This window comes from Spea bombifrons, chromosome 1, assembly GCF_027358695.1.
Source record: "Spea bombifrons isolate aSpeBom1 chromosome 1, aSpeBom1.2.pri, whole genome shotgun sequence".
In the NCBI taxonomy this organism is placed as follows: domain Eukaryota; kingdom Metazoa; phylum Chordata; class Amphibia; order Anura; family Pelobatidae; genus Spea; species Spea bombifrons.
Genome location: NC_071087.1, coordinates 117965157 through 117985678, shown reverse-complemented (window position 1 = coordinate 117985678; position 20522 = coordinate 117965157). Strand labels below are relative to the sequence as shown.

The 20522-nt window shown below is 41.2% G+C and overlaps 1 protein-coding gene across 5 annotated transcripts; it reads right to left on the bottom strand.

Moving 5' to 3' along the window:
• Positions 1–20490, bottom strand: DEPDC5 (DEP domain containing 5, GATOR1 subcomplex subunit). 5 transcript variants are annotated; one of them, XM_053470283.1, is made up of 43 exons: positions 20390–20490; positions 20146–20250; positions 19103–19190; positions 18674–18720; positions 18502–18587; positions 18195–18278; positions 16814–16863; positions 16538–16607; positions 16378–16456; positions 16219–16280; positions 16064–16133; positions 15587–15662; positions 15062–15165; positions 14517–14591; positions 14258–14392; positions 13960–14021; positions 13776–13849; positions 13621–13690; positions 13428–13464; positions 12786–12906; positions 11031–11245; positions 10724–10927; positions 10505–10640; positions 9569–9666; positions 9416–9466; positions 7462–7645; positions 6802–6962; positions 6592–6709; positions 6165–6332; positions 5828–6047; positions 5623–5744; positions 5433–5532; positions 5272–5334; positions 3834–3964; positions 3662–3745; positions 3252–3384; positions 3060–3168; positions 2716–2943; positions 1652–1821; positions 1391–1562; positions 1147–1207; positions 980–1062; positions 1–885 (listed from the first exon to the last, which is right to left on the bottom strand). In XM_053470283.1, the coding sequence occupies exons 2-43, from the start codon at positions 20201–20203 to the stop codon at positions 590–592; spliced, it is 4755 nt and encodes a 1584-aa protein (XP_053326258.1). In that variant the 5' UTR covers positions 20204–20250; positions 20390–20490; the 3' UTR covers positions 1–589. The 5 variants fall into 5 exon arrangements, 4 of the variants coding, with proteins under 4 accessions (XP_053326258.1, XP_053326271.1, XP_053326265.1 ...); XM_053470296.1 differs by having other exon boundaries at positions 2776–2943; XM_053470290.1 differs by having other exon boundaries at positions 7462–7618.
• Positions 20491–20522: the final 32 nt, after the last annotated feature.

The following is a 20522-nucleotide window of genomic DNA, read 5'->3' as shown; positions in this document are numbered from 1 at the left end:
GTCTTTGAAGACAATGTTGTTTATTTGGGAAGCCATGAATTAAGGCAAGATCAAATATTACACCTCGCATAAAGTACACAGAGCCAAGACAGCGAGCGTCTCAAAGGCCAAGTAACCTCTACATAATGTATAGTTAAGTCTGTGAGATGCTCCAGTGCATGGTTTTATGAATAAAGCTCAGGGAAATAAATGCCGGATTTTTAAGGAAATCGGGATATAATTGTAAGCAGGAAATAATGTCAAAATTTAAAGTTTTTTTTTTGTTAAAGTAAACTTCAATCTAAACAATGATATTTTAAAAATGATGTATTGATCATTGAACATAAGCTGAGAAGTCAAATATATTAACAGTAAAACACAAGAGTGCAAACCACTATGCCAACCAGCAAAGATTCAGCGATTAGTGCCAATGTCTTTATGGTCCACGTCCAGGGTCAGGTAAACCGAAATCATCAGTAACCTGTGTGAAGCGAGTACTAGCAGCAAGTGTCCAAGCACAAGGCACCACCGTTCAACCTGTGTGAGGGAATAAGTCAGTAGACAATACACTTCACTGGTGTTAAAGATTAAGGTTACTCCTTGGATGCGTCTAGGGTTCACTCATGTTCCTCTTTTCCAGACAGCTAGCCCAGAAAGCGCTCAGTCTGTTGTCACGATTGGCACAAAAGTCTGTAAAATCCTTGAGCAGCCGGTCAGCAAAGCGTTCATCTCCCGTGCCACTAGACCGCCAAGTCTTGGTCAGCATAGTGTTGTATGCCCAGTTATACCCAATCCGTTCATCCCCAAATAAGCTTTGTGTGGAAGAGCTGGTGGAATTTCTCCGCCTCCTTTGCTGCCCTGAGGTATATTTACGCTTGGAATATGGTAATTGTAAAAATACGGCCCCTGAAAACAGAGAGGACACAGGTTAGAGCATGTTAGAAAGGGCATGTAGTATGGACATTGGGGGGGGCACTAAATTGATTGTTTTTTAATTCACCTGTTACATGTATATACTGTGGTTTATTCTCTGATGGGAAATTGAACGCAGATGCTGTATATTTATCTTGAATGAAACCAAACCTAGAAGGGGAAAAGTACATTCATATTGTAAGTGGTGGGAGTGTGGGTGACATAGGATGAATGGAACTTCATTAACAATATTACCTGTATGCAATCACTTCCTGTAACAAATGCATTCGCTCCAAATAACTCTCTGGCTCAAATCCTGAAACAAAGGGGGGTAATTAAACAACATCACATAACGCCCAACCCGTCTACCTTCTCTTGGACCCATATACCGACTTGCCTCCATAAGTCATCACACCCGTTCCTGGAAGGCTCACTAGTTGTGCCCCGTTGTTAAAAATGTATATTTTAAAATAGGAAATTGAGGAAATGTGAATTATACCCTCAAATAGATGGTCGCTATCAGCTTTCAACAGGCAGCTGATGTTGAGGGGAATGAAGAGCTGTGCACGTAGGGGATCTCCATATAGGTAGCTAGGCAGAGCGAATGGGCCCTCCAATACTGGGACGAGTAGGAAACCGCAAGAAGTGGCCTTCCTGTGCCAGCCTTGAACCTGCAGATGAAAAAGAGGACAAATATCAAATCTGAAAAATAGACACAAATCGGATAGGCTTAATGAATAATGTAACAAGAAGGTCCTACCATTTCAAACAGCACAGCAGCAGTTACCGCCATCCAATGCAGCTTAATCTCGAAGGCAGCAGTCAGGGAGAAATTTCCGTGATAGTAGCAGCTGCACCATTCTAGCCGGTCTGTACGATTATTAACATCCACATCTAGGGTGACTGTTCTTTGCTCTGGAACAGTGGCAGCTATCAAGAATGCAGACACATGAGGCAGAAATAAAAACAACACGTCAGACACAGAGAAGGTGATTATCACTCAACCATATGATAGACATCCAGAGGAAGGGAGATCTTTGGAATTACAAAATGTTGTATGAAGCACCATTACCATCCACTCGCTATATGCATGCAAAAATCTGAGGATTCCACATCACTTTAGGTAAAACCCATGTGAGACCCAAGGTATTGTAATCAGGAACACCGATATGGAGTAACAGAAAAGAGACATCCACTAGCTTCTCATGCACATTAGAAGACCCAGTAAGGAAGATGCTGGGATGGATGAGACAGAGCATGTTAAAAAGGCTCGGTTTGGGAGTTTTTGCATGCAAGTTACATGATAACCAGCAGGGGGAGAGCTGTTGGAGACACACTGCAACATGTGAAAGCCAAGAGAAGAAATAATGATGTCACATGGACACAGTGATGTCATTGATTTTAGGCGGCTAAGTGTATGGATAGTTATAGCGAAAAAATAGGTGCCATGTAAAGAATCACCTTAATAACTATATTCCTGTGAGACTCAGATTTAAAGCAGCACTCTAAATCACTATATATACAGCAATATCACAACCTATAACCCTCCTTTAGCTAAGTGACGCTAGTCACTTATTTTTCAAGCATAATCATTTTGGTAAATAAGGTTTTAAAGAAAGGGAATTGTGTGAGTTTATAAATGGTCAGTGCTTATGATAGCTACTACTAGATATAATTAGTCTATCCTGGGAGGAGGGATATATGATATCTATAAACGTATCCATGTAAAAATGATGACATAAAAAAGGGATCGGAGGTCCACGGGAGATCATTCTCTTGGAACCGGCTCTCCATCAGCTCTCCTGCCCATTGCTGGGCAGCTACCTAGCAGAGCTGCGGCTTGGCTCCTTCCTCCGAAGCTGCGGCTGAAGGAGCTGTGCCTACTTGCATAAGAGGCTGGGCGACTGGGCAACCAAGGCAGGAGAAATGGTGGGATCTCTGAATGTAGGAGCTCCTCTTCAACTAGTGCCACCTCAAACCACTTCCTCTGAAAAGCTGTGAAATCCTCCATGGCAAAGGAGTGCCACGGGCTCGGTTGTGTCAGACTTGTTGCTATTGGAGGAAAATAAAGCATTGGTATGCATATTATTTATAATCTACACAAATATACAATAATCAGGCAACTATTTGCCAATTATGCTTCCTGACACAATCCACTCTACTCTCACCTCGTTCTGGTTCCCTCTCAGGTGGGATCTTGTATAAGTAAAAACCATAGATGAAGGTCCTGAGTGTTTCCCCTGAAGCATGTGTGATATACTGCTCTTCCAGCATCTTCTGTAATACACATAGAAGATGGAGGTGTAAGATAACGTCAAATGCATAATGTTTATGGGCAATGTTTCAGGAAAACCTCTTACCTGCATGATGTCCATAGCCATTCCTTGACTCTGCACCCAGGTAATATTGTTAACCAGCCAATGAACAACCTCAGCACTGATAAAGCAGCACGGAGGGAGACCCTTTTGTTCTGACAGTAGTGGAATACCTGTACTGCACACAGAGCAACAACATCACACAACGCCCTCCATAATCAATGATCTTATACTGTGGATGTCTACTGCATTCAGGTAATAGCTGAACAATGGAACTGCAGGAAGCACCAACCCACAGCAGCTACCCCACTCCCACCACACACAAAAGTTTTGCCCAATGCTCTCACAGACTACTGTCACTTATGTCACCTAGATTGTACATCTCAACCATGTTGTAGGAGTATTCCCACCCAGCGTGTTAGCATTTTGTCATTACTAGTTCCTAAATTGCTTACGTTGGGTGTTTCATAGCCTCTAGAATGTCACTCATGGTGGCATTGGAAGGCAGAGTGCTTGGTCCACCAGACATCTGTGACACACTGAAAGATAGCAGATAATAAAAAATATATTCTATATATAAGCCCAACATAATATGGACAGACAAAGACTGTCTAGTTTTTCTGGTACCTGGGCTCCACGGAGAAAGACGACTGCTCTCCTGTATTTCCCACTTGGCTTTGTGACCTCTCAGGTGTGGTTGTGTTTGAAAGAACATTGTTTCCATCAGAAAAGAGGAAAACCCCTTGGTCAATAGAGATCTAAAGATAGCATGGGTTAAAGAGACAGAAGTCAAATACTGCAGAAACTCAACTTTTATGCACACACACAACTAGCACATATATAACTTGTGCATGCACTATATATGCAAACACTTCGAGTATATTCCGAATATTGTATACACATTTATAACTATGCATATACAATAATTTCAAATAATCTGTTTATGATGACTTTTGCTTTTGTATTTTACAGATGAAGTTAAAAGCAATGTATTGACAGGTGTACAGATTTATTTCTAATGAGATGCAGAAGAAATAAGAGCTATTGGGAGGAAGAATAGTGGTCCTTGGTTTGCGAAACCAGTGCCCATATTGGAAATTGCCAAAATAAGTAAACACATTACACCAGTATGTGAAATTGTTCTGCAGTTTTGTCTTAACCTGATAATAAACTATGTCGGCAATACTTTGGTCACATATTCAACCTGCATTAGATACAAATGTTACAAAAGATACAAAAGGGAAACGCCAATAAGTGTAACTACCTGACCTGGGGTCTACGCATGACCAATGGTAAACAAAGATAATATAAGTAAAGCTGTCCTCAAAACTGCTAAGCTCTTTAAACAAATCGCTAGCATTACACATTCTTGAGCTCTGATGAGTTGTTAAGGACACTTTCAGTAGTTCCATTACTCTTAATTCTATTCCATAGTCCTATAACGGTCAGTTATTCTCTCATGGAGAAATGACCCCACTAGTTTAAGTCTATGTCTACTGAAATGGCACCAGAAATTCCGGGGTCGGTACATTTAACTTGAAACATCTAAACCACAAAAGATGCAAATCTGTGTACGACTGTGAAATCCATTAACGGACTCTCTCTCACTAAGGATACGCCTCGTCTCTCTACACCACAATTACCAAAGTGACTGGCTGTCTGAGCATCTTGCATTCGTACCAAAATACATTATCGCTTACTTTTTTATCACTACCATACACAGGAGATTATATTGGGGTTTTTTTGTTACCTAAATTGTAATGGAATTTTTTTTTACTGAAAGCGAATTTCCTATTAAAAATTCAGAAGCGTGCAGGACAAAATGATGCATTGATAATGGGAAACGACATGACACGTAACATGAGATTATTTTGGACGGACGAAGGCAGATCCAACAAAGCAAGAAACAGAAGGAGAGTTATGCGCACATTTTGAAATATATTCTATCTAATCTGTCTACATGGGAAGACAAAATAATAGCTTCAAGAAAGTAACAAGTGAGCTACGGACACAGTCTTTTGCACTTTGCCTAAATATTCCAGCAAGTGCTTCTGCAGATTCCTACCTGCGGATTGAAGGTGGGTGCTGTGCGGGGGCTACGGATAGACTCCATAAAGAAGGCAGAATCCTGAGGGAAGCGACAGTGCAGGCACAAGATTGAAGAGAGGCAAAGACAGTTTCCAAAGCTTGCAGGATTCAAATTAGACACAGCCAGCAATCCCTTACCTTACGAGGACTATCCACATAGGTTGGTGTGACAACGGGGTCTAGTACCTGAGAAGACACCTTCCCAGTATGAACAAGAGCTTGCTGCTCTCCCAGACTCCTGAAAATACATTAACAAAGAGCCACATCTGCATCAAGCACTACCAATTGGAAGGGTGAAAGGGGTTCTGTAAGAAAGTTAACCTCTTACTTTTGATTGGCCTCCATTTCTAACAAAGCTGAGAGCGCAGAGGTTCCTTTCTTTCCAATAGGGGGCCCGGCAGGCTCTGGTGGGTGAGACGGAAGCTGCATTCCCTTCATACCTGCACCTTTCTAGAGAATGGAGCAACCATGTAATAAGAGCATTACAAGATTCTTTTTTAATAGTAGGTCTAATAGTGACCAAGAATCTGTACCCTGATCATACGGTCAGATCTGTGACGCCGACGGATACGGTTTAATCCCTCCACAAATCGAAGAAAGCCATCTAAAAGCTGCCCCTCTTCTTGCTCAGAGCGTGGTCTGTCTCCATACAGGTCACATCTTTGTTCCCCCTCAGTGATGCGCTTGGTTGGCCCCACACAGGACGGCAGAAGGAGGAACCGTGTTCGCCAGAACTTCAGGGACTCAATGAGACTACAGAAGCAAAAGTCACAGAGGATAATATGCCCTTTGAGCGCCAATACTACAGGAAGGACTGGCATAATATATTATGATATTCTGCGAGCCCACACGTCACCGCATTATTCCCACCTGAAATCTTCTGAGCCAGCAGAGCAAATGTACTGATCCAGGTAATTCCACTTGTAATCCTCCAGACGTTCATGGGAATATTCCACCCAGCTGGACACAAAGTCACAGGCAGAGTGTGAAGGGCACAGGTTGTATGTATAGCTAATCTGGGCAGATTCATATGGATACCTTGTAAACAAAGAAGAAAATAGTGAATATAAAATCCACACAATCTACAATTTAGCTACCTTATACAATTAAGTATTCACAAGCCTACCCAGCTCTTCACGCAAAGAAACCATACTTACTGGCCAATCATGCTCTACCACACAATTCTACAAACTACAGCAAGACAAATCTTTCTCCAGTATCATTCCTATTTCCCACGTCTCCAAACATCCCTCCCTCGCAGAAATGCCTATTCTTTTCAGTGACCAGGGGTTTATACTTTGGCAGGTATCTGGTAACTGTAATGATCTTGTCCTTGCAGGTTACTTTGTGGAACGTTCTCCCCATGCTCAGCCAGTACTGGTTTTCCTCTTCATGGCGGTTACGTGAAACCAACCCTGACAATAAAAAAAGCATAGAATAAAATCTGTTCAGAGGCATCCTGTATACACTCTAAACGATGAACAGAGAAGACTCAGAGAGGCACTACCTCTTCTGTAGAGAGGGCTGCTGCTGAGGGGTGGCGGGGCAGCCGTGCTTGACTTTTGGTGTTTTGGCTGAACAATGATCTGGTAACCTTGCATGAGACGTTGGCAAATAAACTCTTCAAAAACCTGTTGGGCAGTCATCGGTGTACCACCCTCTTCGCGCCTGTGCAATAAGAGACCTCTAAGAATGAATGTGACATTGACATCTCGTGCACTACAAGACTTATGTAGACCCTTGTCCTTTCTTGTGACACAACTTGCTTATTCCTGGGCACCGGAGAAGGACGCAATGCATCATGTTGTAAAGCTGTACACATCGGTGAGATTCAAAGAAATACTCTGCAGCCCATTAGTAAAGGTTCTAGAATGATATCTTTAGAATTTGTGTTCTTCGCACAAGATATATCCTCTGAACAGGCAGAGCTGACTTGCTCTTTCTGCCTCCAACAACACTGTCCTTTATTCTTAAAATGTAAACACATTTTACGGAACCTACAATCTCTGTGTCTTTAGCAGACTTCCCCACTTCCATCATAAACATAACTGGGCAATGTATCATCTGCTCATATTCGTTGTATATTTGCTTTCAAAAGGATTAGAAACCCCATTGTCCTTCAAACCCCCATCTTAACTTTCCCCACGCTTAACCGTAAATTTCGCACCTGTCTAAATCAGCCTCTGGCAGCAGATCGTAGCACCCTTCGGTGTAGTCATTCTGTAGGCTCAGTCTATCCGGGAAGTAGTCTGTTGTGAGTGGCAGGCAGGCAGGGGTGGTAAGAGACTTCCAGTCCACCCCAACCGTGCAGCAGAAACCAGGCACTACAGGGGGAGTAGACAGCATCAAAACTGCCCACAGTAGGGGTTTTGGAGGGAGTGCGTGTCAAGAACAGACGTGAAAAGGGAATGCAAATGAAACAAAGGCAGACGAAATGGGGAAAGCAATGGTGGAGTAAAATGTGATAATTATTATGTAGGGGTGAGTATAAGAGAGAAAAGGGGTACGAGGAGCCAGATATTGTAACGGTAACATAAATATGAAGCAGAAGACAGAAGTAAGTGGTAAAGATAAAGAGATAGAAACAGTGGTTAGTGACACAGGTAAGCGAGAAATCATGTAGAGAAAGATGTAGAGGTGACAACATGATCATGATGGATAGGAAAAGCGCAAGAGAGACACAGTGGGTGAAAGAGGGAGAAAAGGAGAAAAAGAGAGAGCAGATTAATTGCCATGCTTAGAAGCATCGTGTCCCATCATGCTTTGGGAATTACATCACTTTTGATCAACATCACAGATTAACAGGTAACCAAATTAACTCATATTTTACAAACGGCAGTCAAAGAGGGAAGTTAAACTAGTCTTAGATATGCAGGCATACATGCAATGTGAAACACATAAGGACAAGACCACAGGGTATCTGAGGGTAAACACATCAAAGCTAGGGTAACCAGAGGGGAGGTCACATTAATACATGGTGTTCAAATGTAACTACTAGCAACAATCTTCCTATGACAAAGTTCTTTTAAGATAGCATGCACATACACACCGTACACACCTATATCGGTTAACTTTAGAGCAGAGGGTAGACAAAGGCATTTGAGGACACACTCCCAGGTGCTCATAACATGTGGAGCACACTCCAAGGTGTCACAAGGTGGGGGCATTCACAAGGTGGAGGAACAGGACACACTTCAAACGTTTTAAAGAATAGGTAACGGAGCAAACCCCATCCACCCACTTATAGCATGCTTGGAAAATGCAAACTGAATGTTGATCCAAATCTATTTCTAATTACATGCACTCATAGTCATGATTTGAAAAGCATTTGATGAATACGTAGCCTTTACATAGGACAATTTTGCTTTGTAGGTGAGCAAAGTTGATTTTCTGACTACAGAGTTCTTACTTCTGTTCACAAGCCAAATATTACGGCAACATAGTCCTTTTTTTGCCCCTCCCCATCTTAATTTTGTTATTTCCTACCCCTCCTACCCTTCCACGTAGCTTTTCTTGTTTTAAGGTTTACGTGTGTGTATTTTTTTTTCTTTACTGTTTTCTGGATCAAGGGACATAGGTATGTGAAAAAGGTTAAACTTGATAGTTGATTTAAAAGTGACATTCTAATGTCTCAGGCATTCTCCAGAACAAATAATGCATATTACTACTTTGTAAGTACTTTAGTATGCATTAAAAGCTGCCATGAATAAACAACCTTTAGCAGAAGCTGCAGCTCCAGCCCTACAGAAGAATGTCTCCTCCTTGGTCCAAGGTTTTGCACCACCGAAGTCAGGCAGTGGCAGGAAAGGGCTTTGTGCGCATGTGTATGGGGAGGGAGTGGTTATTAAGACTGCACTCCAGAAACCCACCCTGAGCCTCCACTAGAGCTGACTTTGCGTCAGAAAGCTCCCACCCAAGTATTTACAAGGTGGACTCTACAGCTAACTGCATGCTGTACAGGTGGCCCACTTCAAAAGTTGCCACTTTTCAGAATGTCCTCACATGTGCACAGGTGAATTTATATTGATACTAAGTATTTAATCCAGTAACTCATCCACCTGTTCCCATTTGAGAACACAGGCAGAGGGCCACTGTTTTACTGTCCGGTAACTCAGACTCACTGGGTTCGGGACCGCATTGCAGGTTGTTATCTCTCTCTTTGTGGTTATATCCTGCAATACAAAAAAAGGAAGTGTCGCACGTCTGGCCGCTATACAAACATTGCTATATCTCTTGGTATTTTGTGATATCTGTGCCCAAATTGTTGTGGTTACCTGTACCGTGGCCCTTCTGACCATTGATGGGTGTGCTGGCAGAAAATTCCTCAGTGCTCCCACAAGAACCGGTGTCTCCAGGTGTGCGAGGGCTGTGTCTGTAGGGAAAGCACATATACTAACATGACCTTTATAAGTTGAACAGTTACAGTTTTCCAAGAATCCAATTCCATATTTCTGTTAACGCGGAAGCACATTGTTAGCACAATACACATCGAGTCCTGCATATGCTTAAGGTACTAAGTGTCTTGTTTTCTCCTGCTAGATATTGTGGCGATTCGCATTTGTAAGGGAATTTTGTGGTCACAAAATCTGACACCAATTTAATGTAATCATTTTTATTTAATTTTTTTATTTTAGTTTTTTAACCAGTTCCCATGATCCCTTGTGTACACGTTTACCAAATGTCATATAGACTAAAGCTATTTCTGCCAGGATATCAGTAATACAATTTTTGTCTTTTAGCTAGTATATCTTTAGACAGGTTATATAGGTTAGTTGTTCTATAATCTTACACCAAATTGTGTAAATTCACCAATACTACATTACTTCTCATTGGATGATTGTTTTGATTTATAAACACTTTTACAAATGTAGCTGAAAGTTTGACCCACTATGAAAAACATGATAATATATACCCTCCAAAAGTACTTTGTTCCCCACTCATGTCTATGAGTGAACCATATGATGTAGCTAAATAATAAGTAATCTCCTATTAGCTCTAGAAATAATGTCTGCTACTATAGTTTAATAAATATCTTGCCTTAATAGCATATATATGATTACTGTATTACTATACATGTAAAGTTCATATTTATGCTCCATGCATGTTACACATTGTTCAGGTCACAGTGTTTTAGTGATACTTAGCTATGGTCACGTTATTTAAAGCTCCAGACGGCACACTGCTGTCTCATAAACCCCCCAGTTACTCACTTTCCAGTTGCTTCATGGTAAGCCAGCTCCAGAAGTTCCGCTGAAGAATGAACTGCCTCTCTGTGGCTACTTCCCTGCAGCTCCGCCATGTTTTGCCGCGTCTGATGGTGTATTTGTATGGCTTCACCAGAGGGACCTGGGCAACATAAAAAAAAAGAAATTGGAAATTGTATGTAGTTAAGATGTAGCTGCAACCAAAGCAAAGAAGCAATGACCTACCAACAGGGAATGTGTGCATCCACCTTCTGCGGTTTGAAGTGAGCTTCATGGGCATTCGAGAGGGGGCAAAAGGGTTGATAAGTGCTCTCTGAGGGTGGTATTCCCCTGGACGGATATGCAACATGGACTCAGCACTGCCCACATGGAATCTGCCAGGGGCACTTGAATCTCTTTGTTGGGATTCCATCATTCGCTCCAGAAAATCTATCGATAGGGGGGGGAATTCTCAGTGAACAAACTTTTCTACATCTCTCCATGACAAAGACTAAAATCCTTGCAGTGCATAGAATGGACACTGATCATTTACCTCTATTGCTGGTATAACCCAGAGAGCTGCTGGCTTCATACTGATGGAGATGTGGTCTTGGTATGAGCAGGATGTTGGAGATTTTGCCCAGGGAGCTTTCATCTGAAGTCTGGCTTCGACCTTCCTCTGGTGGGAAAGGGCGGTTTTGCTGAGAGGGGCTGCAGGAGGTATCATAGGAGTACGAACTCTTCCGCGTCTGAGTCTCTCGCACAGACCTAAAGGAGACAGGACAACAGTATACATTTTAGAAATGTGGGAAAGGGTAACACAGGTTGAGAGTGGTTCTTGAACTTCCAACATAGATTGTGGAATGGTTCCTTAAACAAAATGAAGCCTTGGATCCGGGTATCACTGAGTAAGATCTGTATCCTACACAGTGAAAGAGTTAGAGGAAATTGACTTGGTTTCCGCAGAGATTTAGATATCATACACATTCGGCATGTAACATTCTGCTAAGAGAGGTACTTTATTTACTGTTCAGTGTGGCTGTCACTCTAATTATGCAGAAAGAGAGTTAAGTAGCCTCATATAACAAACATCCCATCAACAGAAATTAACTTTACTGTGACTGTGGTAGATAAGCTGAACAGCCCCCAGCAGAATTGGTAGAGGTTAATGCATATAAGGAATTTAAACTTGCATATGGCGATACTGAATCAGACGAGACCAAGGACTGATTAATGTTTGCGTGTTTACATCAGGAAAACGGGGGGCTACATGGGTTCCTATCTGAAAGACACCCCCTACTGTACCACTAAATCCAAAAGCTGATACAGTATTCTAGCTGCCTCCTGACGTCATAGGTTTAGTTCACACTCTCCCAAATTAAACCATCTGCTTGCCAGGCTCACAGTTAATTTTAACTAGCATCTCAATCCCATCAGCATTGGGGCCTGTAAACCAAGATTAGGTGCAAATGTCAGCAAAGGGGAGAGATGTGAAGGTTATATGTTATATCATACCACAGAGATGGTGAGAAATGAATCAAAATAACTTTTTTCCAAACTGATGGTTGACTGCTCCTTATCAGGGTAAAACCAATTAGCACGCACATGAATGAAACAAGCTGATGTACAATACTTAGATACATGTACACCAGAATGAATATGACCCCAGGCCACTACAGCCCAAGGCTTAACACAGGCAACAAACATTGCCACAGTTACCATATGACAACATGCTAAGCAAAAAGGCACGGCTGTTGTGTCTACTAGTGATGATAGCTAGGGGATACGTCTCATCTATTCTGTTGCAGGGTAGAAAAAACAAATATATTTATATGAAAATGACAGAGGTCAAAGCAAAACTGTATTTAAAAGTCAAGTTTCTTCTATCACTAAGTCTGCATGAATGATGGATTTTCCCATAGGGCCTAACAGGCAGCTGCGCCAGAACCATTCAATCTTAGAAGCCTCAGCTGTTGTGTGTGAATTCTGAATTATAATCAGACCACAAGAACAAGATCGGAACACCAACTTGCTTCATTTGACAGACCACTGACAACTGCTGAGGTTTTATTTTTATTTTTTTTAAGGCGATAAAAGTGCGTCCATGCACTAAAGTCTATAGAGTATATAAGAAGTGTTGCACACTAAATAAACCCATGCAGCTGTGTTAACAGAAACCCCACCTAGTCTCCAAAATGTCATTTATTTTTCCGGTGCTTCTACTGCATGCAGCTACTCTTTCAGTGTTAGAGTTAGAAAACAAGCATTATGTTGTATTTAACGCTTTCGGTTGCTCCCTCCTTCTCACCGGAAGTTTGTGCTGCGTTGCGCTCTAGAAGGGCCAGGAAGACGAAAGACCTGAGAGTCGTAAGCATCGTAGTCCACTTGTATTGGCAATGCATTTTCTGTCTCTTTGGGGCTTCCTAATGCTGCAAAACAAGAGGAGGACAATGAAACCGTCCACAAGCATACTGTACAAGGCAGTTGTATGAGGTCCCCATAGTCCAACACTCTTCTCACATCTGTACCGTGAATACTGTTTCACAGGTAAAGACTTATAATATGGGGTCAGGGTAGCCATACATTTTTAACATGGGGGGACCTGGGGGGATAACATGACAGACTGTGACACAGTGGGGGACTAAACTAAAACTGGGCCGGAAAACATCTGAGGATGGCCCTGATACCAGTCTAATAGTCTAAATCTATAGCTTGCAAACAGAATCTACAAGCTGAAACTTGGAAGCTTTAATGCAAGAACTACAGTTGGACCATGTGATCCAAAGCCGCCTCCAAGGCAGGACAAACAATTTGAGGATGTATGTTGCCAAAGATGGGGTATCAGATTCTTTCTTTTGTCCCGACTTCACAAATAGTCAAGGATATAACCCACACATGTTAAGTACAGATACTATGTGTATGAGGCTGGTGAAGCTTGGGGTGCACTTACAAGAATCTCTTCCAAGCCTGCCCTTCTCATTGACCACCTAAAAACATGAAAGATATCAAATACATTGTTTCAGAACAAAGAGGCATATATTCAAAACACATATAAACAAAAAAGTGAACCCATATTCTACAATCTGCTTGCCCCTTTGAGAAATGTTACTTATGATCTATATCCATTTCTCCTATTATAATACCTTTCGAGCTGCCAGTTTAATACGTGGGGTGAAGCTATTGTTCAGAGGCTGACTTTGGGATGTGTAGAAGCTAGAAGGAAAGCAGAAGGATGTCAAGCCAGTCCTAACTGACAAATGTCCAGGGAAATTGAAATCTCTCCCTGTCCACAAATCACCTATGATTGATCCAGTGAGGAATGTTATAATCATCTCCCAGCCGTGAGTCACCTGAATTGCAGCGATTATGCAGCTGAAAAACAGACAGGAGAATTAGAAGACGTAGAACCACCATGAGCTCAGAACGCCATCTCTAGATCTGGAACAAGGTATCTGCACAACAAGAATGGCGATGACACCCACCTTAAAGAGGGGGACAGCATGCAGAGGCTGCTCCCCCATGCACACCAGGTCCACACCAATCCCTGGAAGCAGAACAGTAATAGGTCAGTGAAAATCAATAGCCATATGGTGTATTTGATGCTACTCAATATCTCTCATACACAAATTAGTTTATCTGTACCCTACGTCTATCAATTAGTTAAAGCCACCTGAGTCACAGATGACCAATAAAATACTGTCAATACGCCCTTTCTACATTCACAAGCACTCAACACTTCCTCGTTTACACTTGCTGTACCCGACTCCCTCTCCTTTTTACCGTTGTCAATCATGCGTTGCTTGGTGAGGATCATGAGAGAACGATCCACTTGGAATACCCCAACTCCTGGAGTGATCACCACAGACATCTGTCCAGTGCGATCAAAGTTGCGATTTATATAATGCTTGTCAAACACTGTGGATGGGTCGGAAACAAAAGAGAGATTAGGTCAGGAGACACGAGAAGGGATCCATCATTAAAGTAGAAATAAGAAGTATTGTGTTTGCCAAGTTACACACAGCACCGTATGGCTACTCACCATTAAATGACAGATTAATGGCCTCTAGATAGTTTCCTTGGTCAGAGGTAGAGTTATGCCCTCGTGGAAATCCTTCTGCAAGCAGACAAGGTCGAGAATATGTCGAGAGGACATCCTAACCTCTATCGATGTGCAATGCTTTGGTAATTAATTTACATACAATAAATAAGCAACTCAGATTGCGTATTGTATGGCTAATATCACAATGAGTTGTGTGTGTTAAAAACAACTGGTCTGATAAAGCTCTACTAATTAAAATAGTATGTTATGGTTTTGGGTAGAGGTTTACAGATAAGGCGTTTGATTCAACAACTCATCTAAACTAAATCATCTAAAGAAAATGCATGATTTACAATGGATTCTAGACTAGGGCCGCTTAAAAAAAAGTTGCCATAGAAAGACATAACAGCAGTAGTAAGATTATTGACAAAAAGTAACAATTTATGAGTCCTTCAGTTAATACAATCTAGGAAAAGGAAATTTGATATCTACTATATATGCATATCTAGTGCCTGAATGGAGGTAGGCACGTGTGCCCCTCTTACCTGTAGATTCCAGGCGAACCAGCACAGGGTACTGAATGAAGAGGTTCTTAACAGTAACTAACAAAGATGTCCATTCTTCACGTCTTTCATTCTGCACAACCACCCTGGCCAGAATAAACAGAGAGCTGTCTATCTAGAATTGATAGAAAGAACAAGGCTTCTGGTGGAAGACAGAGTCTAAATAATCAAATAAATCAGACGTCAGACTGCCCTGTAACTCAGAAGGGGAACTTGCCTGCATTATGTTAAAAAGCAGACATGACACCAAGTAATACTCTCTGTAACCCTGTATTGTGCCAACAAACTGTCTATTTGATCACACAACAGGTACAGAGATACCCCTAGACAAGTACATTATTTATTTCTGGTGCTGCAAAAGTCACGGCTGGTCATTTAAAGAGCCAATTTAACTGATCATTCCTCTGTGTGGAAGAAGAAGTGGAACAACAACTATTCTGACAAAGGGACAACGGAAAACTAAAAAAAAAAAGATGAGGGAAATGGTTTCATTATCAGCATTTATACTTGTAGAAATCTTCATAGAATCTGCCCTTGTGATCCTGCATGACGGAGGCATTGCGATGGGCTTCAGGGAATTCATCTGGAACACATGAAGCAAAAGAAATAGATGAGATAAAGGCACATGGGAAGAGGCAGGCATGACAAAAAGAGATACAATAAATAGCCAGAGGGTCAAACTAGCGCTTCTCCAAAATAACACCCCAAAATAACACACACGAGGAGGAGATTTTAAGAACCACTGGTAGAATATATGATTCAGGTGACAGCCGTTTATCCTCAAATCACAACATATTAGACAACAGGGCCAAGCACACCGCAAGTAAAACACCATAAAGGAGGCCATAGCCAATAACTGATAGGTTATAGAAAAATATTGCGCTGGGGAATTTATATCACTGGCTTCATGTACACACAAAAAAATGTATTTATATAACAGCAAATAAATATACTAGGAATGTCCCTGTAGAGCACTGTACATACCAATAGACTTTGCATCATACAGTGTTCTGGAGAAGAGCACGACTGTAACCTCATGACTGCAGTTCTTCTCCTAGGTCAGAAAAACATGGTGTTCATAATAACCACTGCTGACATGACCTGATGTAATGACAAGAAACTTGCACGGCAATATTTACCTTCCATTTGTTAAAGAGATCAGCCAGGAACCCGTTCACAGCCTTTTCAAAATACAGGTCACCTACAATCCAGTGGAGATTGAGCAGTAAGTAAAAACAAATCACTCACGGGCCCTTGGGATATAAGCCTATGGCCAGAACCTTTATAGCCAACTTTACCATAGATATCAAAGTCCCACATCTCACAGCTCATCTGTATGAATATATACACCATGGCCGAGGTGGAGCGAAAAACTACCTGCACCAATGAAAATATGAGTGAGTCAGTAGAACGCATGACTCATTAAACAGGATAATGAGAAGAAGGTGCTACACAAACCCTTGTGTCCTCGCTGATGTATCCACAGGTTACTTTCTCGCTCTTTACCCATAGCTCTCCTGCTTGTGCTCTGCAAGTCAGAAACCAAGTCAATTTCCTCTTTCACTGTCTAGGATACTGATCTTACTCAGTGATACCGGGATCCAAGGCTTCATTTTGTTTAAGAAACAATTCCACAATCTATGTTGGAAGTCCAAGAACCACTCTCAAGATTTAAAGAGTCCCCAATTGGATAATACTATTGTAAGGAATAAAAGACACAAAGGAGAAACGTACCGGATTCCAGCAAACTCCACTTTCTGAGTGATGTAAGCACAAGAGCTGACCTGTGAAGAAGAGGGATCAGCCATTCATTAGACCAGGGAAAATTAAGCATCAAACATATCAGTTTCACCCCTGTGCAGCTCTAGGATTGTTTGCTCCCATATCCACTTGATCTAATACAATCATGCACAACATCAACAGCACCAGACACTGTTAAGGGTACACTACATCCTCATGCATAATAATTCATGTTTTTTGCATCCAGTTGCATACGGGGACTCATTCGAATTCTCTGAATACAATTTGATGGGGGTTTTTATGTTTTATGTCTCATCTCCCCACACTCTTGCTTTGCAGGGAATGAACTTTGCTCAGAGGTGCCCATGCGCGAGGTACTCCATTTCCATGTGCATTTGGCACCCTCACTCATTTCAATGGAAGCAAACTCTTGCCAGCGATTGGCTACTTTAAGCTACCAAAACTACCAGGAATCATTGTGAGTTGGAGGTAGCGGTACATTCTTCATAAATTAAATTATTCTTCATTTTAACAAAGTACTTAAGTATTTTAAGAACATTTATATATTGTGAAGCTGTTTGGGGCAGTACAGTGATAAGCTTTCAGGACCTCAGCTATCTCTTCCTCACATGAAATTGCATACTAAGCAACAATGAGTCTTAGAAAGAGGGGATTAACACCAAGTCATAATCCATAGGTAGCATGGAGCCAGATGAGGATTTGCTGGCCCAATAAAGCGCATGCTTCGACTAAAGGCTTCATCTACTGTTGGGCTAATATGGCTATATGCTTTTTTTTCTATTTTATTAGAACAGTAGTGTGATATTACAATTTTATTTCAGTGGCACAGTTAAAATCTGGAGAGAAACCCAAACTATTATTAAGATAAGAAAAACCTTATACTTAACAAAGAAATACTGGTAGAGAACCTACTTTTATAACCTCAAATTCTGTTATGAGAATAAGGGTGACATTCAGACATTGTAAGGGTTTAGAATTAAATTTTGGAGGGTACAAATCTTAATATCCAGAGTTTATTTCCATTAGATTTGATAGTTATCATGACACATTGTGATATCAATACATGATATGCGTTCATCAAAAAACTACCTGCATCAAATATCAGTGTAGATTACATCAACCCTTCACTTTGAAGTACAACTCTCATAACTGTCAATCACCAAGTGAAATGTCACGGTCCAGAAGAGCACAGCCTTAAACATCTTCTTTGAAACAGTTGCAATTCTTGTTTTATACTTTTACTGCTAGTTTTTAACCAGCTTTAATCAGTTCTATCAGTTAAATAATTGATTTAAAAAAGGATTTAGAAAAATGTTTCACTGTGAATGTTAACCCTTCCTGAGCGAAAACTTACCAAACTCTTCTTAAGTCTCCACATATCCCCACGTCCTATATATTGGTCCTTAAAGGTCAGCTCCACAAGGTCAAGAGTTACATCCTGGAAAGACAGGCCAATGGTGAGTAGTTATGACTTGTACTCCCACATTATTTACCATTACCATACTTTATTATTATTATCCTACACCGATCCCTATTATTAGAATGCAATCAGTAGCACTGGACAACTACTCCCTGTACAATGCATATTTAATTTGGTGACATCAAATGTCTGAGGTCATCTTAACTAATGGTTAAAGGAATAAACCCATCTATTAACCCACCTTTGGGTCTGCTACATTAACATACACATCCTGGTACGGGCGAAGACGGAAAACCTGAGCCACGGTCTGGTCAATACTGACTGTCTCTGTAAAGAGAGGGCTTGAATGAACATTGACGGAACAGAGGAAAAAAAGAAATGTAGTAAGGAAACCAGTATGGAAAACAGTGTACCTTTCTGCAAATCTTCTTTCAGAGATTTCACCTGCAGAAGAAGTGGACTGGGGAGAAAACCATCAGAACAACTTCAATTTATAGACAACAAGTCAAAGTGACAATGTATAGGCTATCACAAAGGGTTTATACACCAATGTGAGATGTTTCTTAAACCTCACATCACATCACATCCTGAAAGCTCACTAGGGTTGGCCTTTCATACTCCATATCAACACACAAGGTTTGAAAGGACTATTGGCAGGACCTCGCATTCTTGTCACCAACACAATACTAGTTAGTTTATTTAACAATGATATAAAAGTTCCAGGGTGGGCTAAGAGGCAGATGTTAGAAAATGCTCATGGTAACGCAAAGTCTAATGGTTCTTAGTCTTCTAACGTGTGTCAGATCAGGACATAGCTAGTCCTCTTCTTCTAGTCTTCTCACCTGTATTCATCATTGGGATGCGCAATCTCCACAATGTCCCCAAGCTTAATGTGTGGGAAAACCTTGGGATTTATGACCAGTTCATCATCTGAAATAAAAAGAAAACACCAATGAGAAACTTAAACACACTGAGATTACCCTGAAGAACCAGGGAGAGAAACTTCACATTATATAGCTTATACAGAACACAACAACGTTCTTCAGGTAAGGATTAAAGTAAGTACTTTTATTCTACCCATTTCCGAGACAAAAAGTGAAAGATTTGAAACATCTCCACTGCATGTTTTTTATAGGGCAATTAATCAAAGTCCTTAATGTTGTCTATTAATAATTCAAGAGTGATACTAGAAATGGCCACCAAAAACATCTAATGGTAAATATGGATTTAAAAAAAAGAGGCAAATGCTAAAAAAAACAAAACAAAAAAAAAAAACAACATAATTTGACAGGCACTGCTGTAGAATTCTGGACAATGTAAAGGAAATAATGCATACTTTACGCCCCTCTACCTCTAAAGCATTATTTTTCTTATATACAAATTTACAGAATAGGGGCAATGAATATAACTAATTCTAAGTCAGGTTGCCATACCTAGTAGGTGGGTATGTTGAATATTTTGGTGATCATGTATTATAAGTGATTCTGAATTAAAAAGAAATGACCCTATCACCATGGCAACCAATGCTCTATTGCTGAAGAATGTACCTTGCTATGCAAACACAACCCCTTTTTAAAAATTTTGCACCCACATATTTTGTATGCCGCCACTGCTCTGTTTGCTAAGTAACACTAAAAAAGACTGTATTTGAAACCACTTACACTGTCTAATGGAACTATTACCCTAAAGATGCCCTGTGGCCTTAAAATGTTAACCCATGAAGGATCACAAAGCTGCGCTCCCCATGTAAGTGAATTTCTGGTGCCAATAACTATATGTGAAGAAATCAGCAAGAAGATTTCATTGGGTTACACTGTGATTATCTCAGCCGTGTCCCAGAACCGATCATTAACACTACGGATCACTGTATCCACTCTGCCCTCACCGCTGCCCCCGAAGCCTTTCTTGTGGATGACCAGCTTGTATACTTTGTTGGTTCTCATGGTGGGCTGCGCACTAATCCTCCACACATTCGGAGTCTGGCTGCGGTCTGAGGGGAGACAGGCAGACATGACACATGCTGTTTATGGGGGTGCAGAAAGTAAACAGTGATCACGTGACAGGTAGGACGGGGGCAGATAAAGAGGAAATACAGCATAAGAAGTGGAAGAACAGCCCGGGGGCATTACATTCACTAACTTCACGGGTCCCTTCATTCAAATGCCCCGGGCCCCTGAACGGATCCCTAGGCGAAGCCCAAGCTGCCACTTTAAAGCTGTCACACGTGACATTCTGCGGGAAGTGACGACAGAGAAGCACACA